Source organism: Nerophis ophidion, linkage group LG13, assembly GCF_033978795.1.
Source record: "Nerophis ophidion isolate RoL-2023_Sa linkage group LG13, RoL_Noph_v1.0, whole genome shotgun sequence".
In the NCBI taxonomy this organism is placed as follows: Eukaryota; Metazoa; Chordata; class Actinopteri; order Syngnathiformes; family Syngnathidae; genus Nerophis; species Nerophis ophidion.
The window spans coordinates 35,600,815-35,613,419 of NC_084623.1; the positions used below are offsets into that span (position 1 = coordinate 35,600,815).

Below are 12,605 nucleotides of genomic sequence, written 5' to 3' on the forward strand. Positions count from 1 at the left end.
TGTGTATGCACATACTTTTGATTAAGAGAGTTATTGCATCAGTGACATGTTAATAATAAAATAATGCAACATACCTACTCATATGGGTGCAATGCATTGGTTGACTATTAAAAAGAGATTTTCTAACTGAATCAGTATTACCCAAAATATCTAATAACCAAAGAGGTAGCAGCATATTACCAGAACAATAACCATTCTTCCACCCTTTTCTACTGCTTATCTTGTTCATGACTGTAAAGAGCTGGAGCCTATCCCAGCTAATTTCAGGCAAAAGGCAGAACTATTAACTATAGTATAAGAAACATTCACACTCACATCTACACCGTCACTGATCCCACACTGCGTGCCACTGAAGTCAGGCAGATCAATTACAAAACCAAGTCTGTTCAACTAGCGGCCTGTGGACAAAACCCAGCCCATGAATGACATCAGCCCAGGACAAGAGTTTAATTCAAAACTTTGTGAGAGTCCACTATTTTTGCAGCTGACTCCTAAAAACAGCAAAGCTTTCTTGTCTATGAAGAATCTTTAACTAGTTTCTATTGATGTTCTCATTCATCCAGGTCATTTTCTTCTCAGGACACTCAATCGATCGCAACTGGACTGTTAAGTTTCTTAATAGACGTTTCTCCTCTCATCCGAGCAGGCTTCATCAGTTCTCAATAATATACCGTATTTTTCGGATTATAAGTCGCTCCGGCCAAAAATGCACAATAAAGAAGAAAAAAAAAAACATACATACGTCGCACTGGAGTATAAGTCGCATTTTTGGGGAAAATGTATTTGATAAAATCCTACACTAAGAATAGACATTTGGAAGGCAATTTAAAATAAATAAAGAATAGTGAACAACAAGCTGAATAAGTGTACGTCATTCAAATAACTTCAACATATAGAACATGCTATACGTTTACCAAACAATCTGTCACTCCTAGTCGCTAAATCCCATGAAATCTTCTTCCTCGACAACTCTGCCAACTCCAAATGTATGCGCCGCTTCCTCTTGTCGTTTTCTGCTGCATATTTCACTTCGTCCATCTTGTAATCTGCAGTACATGATTTCCTTTTCGGGGCCATTTTTGTTCAGCCCTTCTCAGTTTTTATAAATTACCGCCAACGATGAAATGATCCATTTTAATTGCTACGGCAGTAGCATATAGCATATAGTAGTTAGCATTCCATGACCCACAATGCACTTCTGCCATGATCCTCCCCCGCCGAATTCTTATTGGTTGACGTGTATGTGACGATTGCTGACATGTGTGTGACGATTGCTGACATTTTCTTCGTCTCTTCCGCGAAGGAGATAAATAATATTATTTGATATTTTACGGTAATGTGTTAATAATTTCCCACATAAGTCGCTCCAGAGTATATGTCGCACCCCCGGCCAAACTATGAAAAAAAACTGCGTCTTATAGTCCGAAAAATACGGTATTTAGATTGGTCAAATCTAGTCTAGATGCTGCTGCAAAGCCCCAACTACGTATACTATAACAAGAGGAGGCCGTAATCTGGCAAAGATGCTTTCAAATCACTAGAAATCTTGCAAGATGTCCTTAAAGACGCAAAGCCCTCCTGTCATATAGAGACTCTTCGACTAGTGTCTAAAAATATACCTCCTGTTTGGATTTTTTAACTTTATGACAATAATAACCAGTTGGTAGGTTAAATATCTTAAGATATAGAAGAGCTTTGCAATGTCATCTCTCCCGTCCCAAGGCAAAACCTAGTAACTCATTCCTAGCTGATTTTGAGAAAACAAAGGAAAACCGATCTATCTTGATGCTGTCTTACAAAGATTTACAAAATCATCAAACGTATAGATGTTTTCTTGAGCTTTCATTTTCTTGCCGATTGAGCCATGGATTGAATCTGCTCTCATGAACGTGTAACCTTTCTCCAGATATTTTATCACAATCTCGGGTGGGCCCCATTCTGCGTTTGCACATTGGGCAAGAGCTGTGTACAGCGTCCAGTTTTTATTTTGACCTCCACAGTTATCTGCCCAAAAAGAGTATGCAAGGGGAAGAATGAAGAACAATACATTTAATGAAGGTGCTTGCAACGTCCTGGGCCAATCTTCCAAATATCCCCTCGTGCCATAATATCACATAATCAGGTTGACCGTCGGCCCCCATTCGTGCAAATGTCTCATTAAAGACAATAAGGCGACTGACAAAGAAGCTCCGATTGGTCCCTTGAGATACTAGGTTTTTCTGTTGTATCTACGCGGTTATGTGGTAGTTGCTAGGTCCTGCCATGCGCGTAACAGTTTACTTATGGAACAAATTACAAAATCGCATACACTAATGTAAAGCATATCCCCTAGGAACTCCAAAATTATCAGCTCAGTTTTTACCAAAATTTAGTTACTGGGTTTTGCCTTTGGACGGGAGATCTATGGTCAGTTCTTGCTGTCTGTAAACAAGGCTTCCAGAACATTTTAGTTGAATAGTCCATCAGTTAATACGATATCTTGTTTTAGATCTCTTTAGCATTTAGTTTTGCTTCTTTGTGCTTCAGTGAGCAGGCTACTTTTTTGCCAAACGACAAGTGGTAGGTACCATTATGATTCTTGTTGCCCAGTCATTATGTTGAGCTTGCAAATGTACAGTAGTGTAGTCCCTTAACAATAGCCAAATGGCAGTTTCTATAACGTTTGATTTACAGCTTAATAAATAATTGTACTTTTTTCCAAGACCATCTAATCTCCCGATCTTCATGTGAAAACAACAACTTAACGTTACTTACTCATTCTGTATAGGTGTAGTTCTACAGTGTTTTCTTTGAGACCTGACATTCTGTCCTCCTGTCTTCCCTGTAGTTTGCACGTTTCGCTGCCAAAAGTTCCTGATCTCACGGGTCGGGGAGGACTGGATCTTCCTCATCCTGCTGGGACTACTCATGGCATTGGTCAGCTGGGTGGTGGACTTTTGCATTGCCATTTGCCTTCAAGGTGAGACGGGAACATGGAAGGAAAGTCATAAGTAGCGGTAGCGGAATGGTGTTTATACACGCACAAACTAGCTGCTGTTTTAAAATTTTGCAGGCTATGCAAAGCCCATAGCTGCACAATACGGTTTGTCCTTGTGATAATACGTTCCGTTACTCAAAATTAGTATTTACTGTATGTATGCTGTCTCACAAATTTGATACTGTACAAAAAGGAAAGGATCACAGTTAAATGCACACAGGGGGAAGAATGTAAATTTGGAGTAATATGTAGTCGCAATTTGCTTAAACATACATGTTTTAACTTTAGAGTGCAAAAAGTTATTGGCAATTTTTTATTAAAATATCAGGACATGTCAGAAATTGGATAAGGAACAAGTGTGTCAGAGTTAGTTTGTGACGAACCCCAAGATGCAGAGAAGGCGGCAGGCATTGTGCGGGGAAATATGATTTAATCTTTAGAAATGAAAAAGCACAAACCAGGATTTAGGAACAGTCAAACTGGAAAACGGGAAACAGGATCCAGCAAACAGAAACTAGCAACAAAATGCGCGCACAAGGCGGAGAACAAACTTGGCTATGAACAAAAACACTTACTGTGACACAAAGGAACTATGGCATGAGCAGAGTGAACAAAAGTAGACACAGCTACAACGATAAGTAATAATGACATTGACAGGTAGTGGTGACAATAATCCAGCATCTGACTGGAGGACAAAACAGGTTCAAATAGCAGTCGGCTGATTGACACCAGGTGTGGCCAGGTGCCAATCAGCCGCAGCTGAGGGGAAACAGCGCTCAGGGAGAAAAACAGGAAATAACCAAAATAAAAGCGCTGACAGGAAACAAAGACACAGAGTAAAAACTAATGTCAGGGTATTTGTTGTTGAACCCCAAGATGCAGAGACGGAGGCAGGCGTAGAATATGAAAACATGATTTAATTCAAACTAAACAAGAACAAACAAAAAGGACGCACGTGGGCGGAATAACAAACTAAGGGAGCTAGCACTGGAAGCTAGAAAACAAAAAGGAACTTTAGCATGGAAGCTAGTGGATAGCAAAGAGAAAAACTGGAAATAACTAATGCTAACAGAAACAGCTTAGCGCTACGACGACCAGGACAAAATGTAGCATGACAGGTAGTAGCTGTAACAAAACGACACGACAGGTAGCACGACAAGAGTGATATGTGGCAACGACAATACAAGTCCGAATGACAATACAATGATCCAGCAACTGACACAAGACAAAGCAGGTACAAATAGGATCGGGCCGATTGGCAACAGGTGTGGCCAGGTGCCAATCAGCCGCAGCTGAGGAGGAACACATTACTCAGGGAACAAGACAGGAAGCTGACAAAATAAGAGCACTAGACAGGAACTAAAGACAGGAGATACTAAACACAGAGGAAACAGACAAATGCAGAGGAAAAAACTAAAAAAAAAACAAACTGTCAGGGGAAAGCCTGACAACTAAAACCTAACTAAACTGTCAGGGACGAACCTGACAAAATGATTAGGTTTTAGGGGTGATCTGTATGACCGTCTTGATTTAGAATTGTTCAAAAGCTTTGAGTTGTACTTCTTCCTAGACACTTTAAATGCATTTGCACCCCATATACAGTGTGCCTTTAATAATGGGTCCCATTTTTATAGTCTTTGGTATGACTCAGCCGGAGTTTGAACTCACAACCTACTGATCTTTGGGCAGACACTCTAACCACTGGTTTACTTTCATTTGAACATTAACCTTTTTTTTCAAGAAATGTCTGTAGTCTTTGAGACTGTAAGTTTTTCTCTTTTAGTGCCATTGCTAAACTAAAGTGCACTGCTGAGCTCTCTCTGCTAATGAATTTGTTTTGATACGTGTCTTCTGACATAATATTAGTATTAGTCACGCTGGCCGTGCATTTACTGACTGTCCATAATTTGCAATTACCTTTTAATCTATGCAAACATAATAGTGCGCAAAGCCCATTTTGATGTGTATTTTTGATTAATGTAGAGTGAAAATAGCATGTTTATGTTCAAAGATACAGTAAGTCATCTTTGATTGATTGATTGATTGAAACTTTTATTAGTAGATTGCACAGTTCAGTATATATTCCGTACAATTGACCACTAAATGGTAACAACCGAATAAGTTTTTCAACTTGTTTAAGTCGGGGTCCACGTTAATCAATTCTTGGTACAAATATATACCATCAGCATAATAGTCATCACACAGGTTAATCATCATAGTATATACATTGAATTATTTACATTATCTACAATCCGGGGATGGGATGAGGAGCTTTGGTTGATATCAGTACTTTAGTCATCAACATTTGCATCAACAGAGAAATGGACATTAAAACTGTGTAGGTCTTACTTAGTAGGATATGTACAGCGAGTGAGTTCAGATAGCATAAGAACAAGTATATACATTAGAAATACATTTGATTATTTTATTTTATCTACCACCCCCCAGGCCCCTATTCGGACTTTATCAATGAATTCTCAGAGTTTGTTGCTGATCTAGTGACACACGCCGATAATATAATCATAATGGGGGACTTTAATATCCATATGAATACCCCATCGGACCCACCGTGCGTAGCGCTCCAGACTATAATTGATAGCTGTGGTCTCACACAAATAATAAATGAACCCACGCATCGCAACGGTAATACAATAGACCTAGTGCTTGTCAGGGGTATCACCGTTTCCAAGGTTACGATACTCCCGTATACTAAAGTATTGTCCGATCATTACCTTATAAAATTCGAGGTTCAGACGCATGTTCGTCAAACTAATAATAATAATAACTGCAATAGCAGCCGCAACATTAATACGGCCACAACGACAACTCTTGCTGACCTACTGCCATCGGTAATGGCACCATTACCAAAATATGTGGGCTCTATTGATAACCTCACTAACAACTTTAACGACGCCCTGCACGAAACCATTGATAACATAGCACCGCTAAAGTTAAAAAAGGCTCCAAAACGCTGGAACGCAAATGGCGCACGACTAAACTTGAGGTGCACCATCAAGCATGGAGTGATAGTTTAATAACTTATAAACGCATGCTTACCTTAGCTAAAGCTAAATATTACTCAAATCTCATCCAACGTAATAAAAACGATCCTAAATTTTTGTTTAGTACGGTAGCATCGCTAACCCAACAAGGGACCCCTTCCAGTAGCTCCACCCACTCAGCTGATGACTTTATGCAATTCTTTAGTAAGAAAATTGAAGTCATTAGAAAGGAGATGAAAGACAATGCGTCCCAGCTACAACGGGGTTCTATTAACACTGATACGATGGTACATACGGCGGATACTGCCCTCCAAAATAGTTTCTCTCGTTTTGAGGAAATAACATTAGAGGAATTGTTACAATGTGTAAATGGAATAAAACAAACATGTTTACTTGACCCTCTTCCTGGGAAACTGATCAAGGAGCTCTTTGTATTATTAGGTCCATCAGTGCTAAATATTATAAACTTATCACTTTCCTCGGGCACTGTTCCCCTAGCATTCAAAAAAGCGGTTATTCATCCTCTTCTTAAAAGACCTAACCTCGATCCTGACCTCATGGTAAACTACCGACCGGTGTCTCACCTTCCCTTTATTTCAAAAATCCTCGAAAAAATTGTTGCGGAGCAGTTAAATGAACACTTAGCGTCCAACAATCCATGTGAAACCTTTCAATCCGGTTTCAGGGCAAATCACTTCACGGAGACAGCCCTCGCAAAAATGACTAATGATCTATTGCTAACGATGGGTTCTGATGCGTCATCTATGTTGCTGCTCCTCGATCTTAGTGCTGCTTTCGATACCGTCGATCATAATATTTTATTAGAACGTATCAAAACACGAATTGGTATGTCAGACTTAGCCCTGTCTTGGTTTAACTCTTATCTTACTGATAGGATGCAGTGTGTCTCCCATAACAATGTGACCTCGGACTACGTTAAGGTAACGTGTGGAGTTCCCCAGGGTTCGGTCCTTGGCCCTGCACTCTTCAGCATCTACATGCTGCCGCTAGGTGACATCATACGCAAATACGGTGTTAGCTTTCACTGTTATGCTGATGACACCCAACTCTACATGCCCCTAAAGCTGACCAACACGCCAGATTGTAGTCAGCTGGAGGCGTGTCTTAATGAAATTAAACAATGGATGTCCGCTAACTTTTTGCAACTCAACGCCAAAAAAACGGAAATGCTGATTATCGGTCCTGCTAGACACCGAACTCTATTTAATAATACAACTCTAACATTTGACAACCAAAGAATTAAACAAGGCGACACGGTAAAGAATCTGGGTATTATCTTCGACCCAACTCTCTCCTTTGAGGCACACGTTAAAAGCGTTACTAAAACGGCCTTCTTTCATCTCCCGTAATATCGCTAAAATTCGCTCCATTTTGTTCACTAAAGACGCTGAGATCATTATCCATGCGTTTGTTACGTCTAGCCTCGACTACTGTAACGGATTATTTTCGGGTCTCCCCATGTCTAGCATTAAAAGATTACATCCATCCATCCATCCATCATCTTCCGCTTATCCGAGGTCGGGTCGCGGGGGCAGCAGCCTAAGCAGGGAAGCCCAGACTTCCCTATCTCCAGCCACTTCGTCTAGCTCTTCCCGGGGGATCCCGAGGCGTTCCCAGTTGGTACAAAATGCGGCTGCTAGACTTTTGACAAGAACAAGAAAGTTTGATCACATTACGCCTGTACTGGCTCACCTGCACTGGCTTCCTGTGCACTTAAGATGTGACTTTAAGGTTTTACTACTTACGTATAAAATACTACACGGTCTAGCTCCATCCTATCTTGCCGATTGTATTGTACCATATGTCCCGGCAAGAAATCTGCGTTCCAAGGACTCCGGCTTATTAGTGATTCCCAAAGCCCAAAAAAAGTCTGCGGGCTATAGAGCGTTTTCCGTTCGGGCTCCAGTACTCTGGAATGCCCTCCCGGTAACAGTTCGAGATGCCACCTCAGTAGAAGCATTTAAGTCTCACCTTAAAACTCATTTGTATACTCTAGCCTTTAAATAGACTCCCTTTTTAGACCCGTTGATCTGCCGTTTATTTTCTTTTTCTTCTATGTCCCACTTTCCCTTGTGGAGGGGGTCCGGTCCGATCCGGTGGCCATGTACTGCTTGCCTGTGTATCGGCTGGGGACATCTCTGCGCTGCTGATCCGCCTCCGCTTGGGATGGTTTCCTGCTGGCTCCGCTGTGAACGGGACTCTCGCTGCTGTGTTGGATCCGCTTTGGACTGGACTCTCGCGACTGTGTTGGATCCATTATGGATTGAACTTTCACAGTATCATGTTGAACTTTCACAGTATAATGTTAGACCCGCTCGACATCCATTGCTTTCCTCCTCTCCAAGGTTCTCATAGTCATCATTGTCACCGATGTCCCACTGGGTGTGAGTTTTCCTTGCCCTTATATGGGCCTACCGAGGATGTCGTAGTGGTTTGTGCAGCCCTTTGAGACACCAGGGATTTAGGGCTATATAAGTAAACATTGATTGATTGATTGATTGATTTACATTAGGTTATTTACAATCCGGGGAGATGGGATGTGAATGGAGGAGGGTATTAGTAAAGGGTTGAAGTTGCCTGGAGGTGTTGTTTTAGAGCGGTTTTGAAGGAATATCGAGATGCACTTACTTTTACACCTGTTGGGAGTGCATTCCACATTGATGTGGCATAGGAAGAGAAAGAGTTAAGACCGGAATCTGGGTTTAACGTGGTTTGTGGAGCTCCCCCTGGTGTTGTGGTTATGGAGGTCATTTACGTTAAGGAAGTAGTTTGACATGTACTTCGGTATCAGGGGGGTGTAGCGGATTTTATAGACTAGGCTCAGTGCAAGTTGTTTGACTCTGTGCTCCATCCTGAGCCAGCCCACTTTGGAGAAGTGGGTTGGATTGAGGTGCGATCTGGGTGGAGGTCTAAAAGTAACTGTACTAGCTTGTTCTGGGATGTTTGGAGTCTAGATTTGAGGGTTTTAGAGGTGCTGGGGTACCAGGAGGTGCAAGCGTAATCGAAAAAGGGTTGAACGAGAGTTCCCGCTAGAATCTTCAAAGTGCTTTTGTTGACCAGAGAGGAGATTCTGTAGAGGAGTCTCGTTCTTTGGTTGACCTTTTTGATTACCTTGGTTGCCATTTTATCACAGGAAAGATTAGCCTCTAGAATGGAACCTAGGTAGGTGATCTCATCTTTCCTGGTGATAACAATGTCACCCACTTTTATAGTGAAGTCACTGACTTTCTTAAACAAATTTGGTGAAACAAATATTTTCATATAAAGAGAAGTTAAATACTCACCACTAAGTTTGAAGCCTGGTTGAGGGAACTAGTGGGAATCCTTCACATAGAAAAACTGAGATATCTGGTAACTTACAGAATACCTCAGAATACCTGAAACTGTAGTCAACCCCCCTAAAAAGTATCTGTCTTGGCATAATTGATGTAATTTAATGAAAATGGACATTCAATAGATATGTTAAACCTCTTTAAATGTATTTTTGTTTTTTCATGTCATAATCTGTGAAAAAAAAAACCTTTATTCATTATTTTTATTTTAATATTGTATTTATATATTCTGCGATGAGGTGGCGACTTGTCCAGGGTGTACCCCGCCTTCCGCCCGATTGTAGCTGAGATAGGCGCCAGCGCCCCCCGCGACCTCGAAAGGGAATAAGCGGTAGAAAATGGATGGATGGATGGATGGATTTATATATTAATTAATTTTTTTATATGTGTATATGTTTGTCTGTGGTTTCAACTATTAAGAAAACTGACAATAAAAATACATTGAGGGGAAAAGCAAACAAAAGATGAGATAAATAGTAAATATAGGACTAGTTGATTGAAAATTAGGTATTTTCACAACAATTTCAATTATATTTTTAAAACAGCTGTTTTTTTATGTAATACTGAAAGATCCTTGTATCGCTTACATTAGTTAATTCTGGAGTGATTCGTTTCAGCGTTCCCCCTTGCTGTCCTCTCCTCTGGAAGCGCTTTGTCTTGGCATTTGAGTGGAGATCCACCTGAGACAGGAACTTAGACTGAAGTGGTGATCCTATTGAATTCAGAATTGGTCTGAAACAGCAGAGTCAGGGAATATATTACCGTTCGTCACACAAAGCAGAGCAGGACAGTCACAGAGGGCGATGAAGCTCAGACAAATGGTGTGCTTTTAGGGATAGGAGCTATTTGCATAACACATTCTTTTTTCCAACATTAAATCCAAGATTAAACTGCTTACAAACAGGCTTACCTCCTTGACTGCAAACAAAGCAGGCCTTCTTGTCATAAAATCCACCACCATCTGGGAAGCATAGACAACCTTGTGTCTTCGATATGTAAAAGTCTTTTCCATAATGAACTTCACAGCTTCTCGGTTATTTCTCTTTTTTACATCCAAGAATAAAGCGGTTTTCCATGGATTCCAGACTCTTCTCATTTCCAGCTGATGGGATGTCAGGCAAAAATGTAATTATTGTTCTACAGCATAAATAATATATATACAGTACAGGCCAAAGGTTTGGACACACCTTCTCATTCAATGCATTTTCTTTATTTTCATGACTATTTACATTGTAGATTGTCACTAAGGGCATCAAAACTATGAATGAACACATGTGGAGTTATGTACGTAACAAAAAAAGGTGAAATAACTGAAAACATATTTTATACTCCAGTTTCTTCAAAATAGCCACCCTTTGCTCTTATTACGGCTTTGCACACTCTTGGCATTCTCTCACTGAGCTTCAAGAGGTAGTCACCTGAAATGGTGACTACCTTCACAGGTGTGCTTGAAGCTCATAGAGAGAATATCAAGAGTGTGCAAAGCAGTAATCAGAGCAAAAGGTGGCTACTTTGAAGAAACTAGAATGCTACCATTTTCTACCTCTTTTAACATGTTTTTAGTTATTTTACCTTTTTTTGTTAAGTACAAACCCCGTTTCCATATGAGTTGGGAAATTGTGTTAGATGTAAATATAAACGGAATACAATGATTTGCAAATCCTTTTCAACCCATATTCAGTTGAATGCACTACAAAGACAACATATTTGATGTTCAAACTCATTAACTTAATTTTTTTTGCAAATAATAATTAAATTAGAATTTCATGGCTGCAGCATGTGTCAAAGTAGTTGGAAAAGGGCATGTTCACCACTATTACATCACCTTTTTGTTTTAACAACACTCAATAAACGTTTGGGAACAGAGGAAACTAATTGTTGAAGCTTTGAAAGTGGAATTCTTTCTCATTCTTGTTTTATGTAGAGCTTCAGTCGTTCAACAGTCCGGAGTGTCCGTTGTCGTATTTTACGCTTCATATTCCGCCACACATTTTTGATGGGAGACAGGTCTGGACTGCAGGCGGGCCAGGAAAGTACCCGCACTCTTTTACTAGGAAACCACGCTGTTTTAACACATGGCTTGGCATTGTTTTGCTGAAATAAGCAGCGGCGTCCATGATAGCGTTGCTTGGATGACAACATATGTTGCTCCAAAACCTGTATGGACTATTCAGGATTAATGGTGAATTCACAGATGTGTAAGTTACCCATGCCTCGGACACTAATACACCCCATACCATCACAGATGCTGGCTTTTGCACTTTTTGCCTATAACAATCCTGATGGTTATTTTCCTCTTTATTTCCGTAGGACACCACGTCCACAGTTTCAAATAATATTTGAAATGTGGACTCGTCAGACCACAAAACATTTTTCCACTTTGTATCAGTCCATCTTAGATGACCTCGGGCCCAGCGAAGCCAGCGGCGTTCCTTTGTGTTGTTGATAAATGGGTTTTGCTTTGCATAGCAGAGTTTTAACTTGCATTTACAGATGTAGCAACCAACTGTAGTTACTGACAGTGGTTTTATGAAAAGTTCCTGAGCCCATGAGGTGATATCCTTTACACACTGATGTTGGTTTTTGATGCAGTACCGCCTGAGGGTTCAAAGGTCCGTAATATCATCGCTTACGTGCAGTGATTTCTCCAGATTCTCTGAACCTTTTAATGATTTTACGGACCGGAGATTGTAAAATCCCTAACTTCCTTGCAATAGCTCGTTGAGAAATGTTGTTCTAAAACTGTTTGACAATTTGCTTAGAAATTGGTGAGCCTCGCCCCATTCTTGTTTGTGAATTACTTTGCATTTCATGGAAGCTGATTTTATACCCAATCATGGCACCCACCTGTTCCCAATTAGCCTGCACACCTGTGGGATGCTCCAAATAAGTGTTTGATGAGCATTTCTCAACTTTTTCAGTATTTATTGCCACCTTTGTCACTATGCTGGCATCAAATTATAAAGTTAATGATTATTTGCAAAAAAAAATGTTTATCAGTTTGAACATCAAATATGTTGTCTTTGTAGCATACCCAACTGAATATGGGTTGAAAATAATTTGCAAATAATTGTATTCCGTTTATATTTATATCTAACACAATTTCCCAACTCACATGGACACAAGGTTTGTACATAACTCACACTCACAGTATACATATATATACCGGTACTATATGCACTTTATTGTCATCAAACATGAGAGCATGACAATATTACAGTACCAACAGTGGAAAAACAGTGTAAGCTATTATTACACACACACACACACACA

General features: G+C 40.2%; 1 protein-coding gene across 1 annotated transcript in view; it reads left to right on the plus strand.

The window, feature by feature from the left end:
* The window catches only part of LOC133564490 (chloride channel protein 2-like), a 361,490-nt gene that overhangs the window by 140,824 nt on the left and 208,061 nt on the right, over positions 1-12,605 (plus strand). Inside the window, exon 3 of the mRNA XM_061918842.1 lies at positions 2,828-2,959. Coding sequence (XP_061774826.1) covers positions 2,828-2,959 — 132 coding nt within the window. The remainder of the gene's footprint in view (positions 1-2,827; positions 2,960-12,605) is intronic.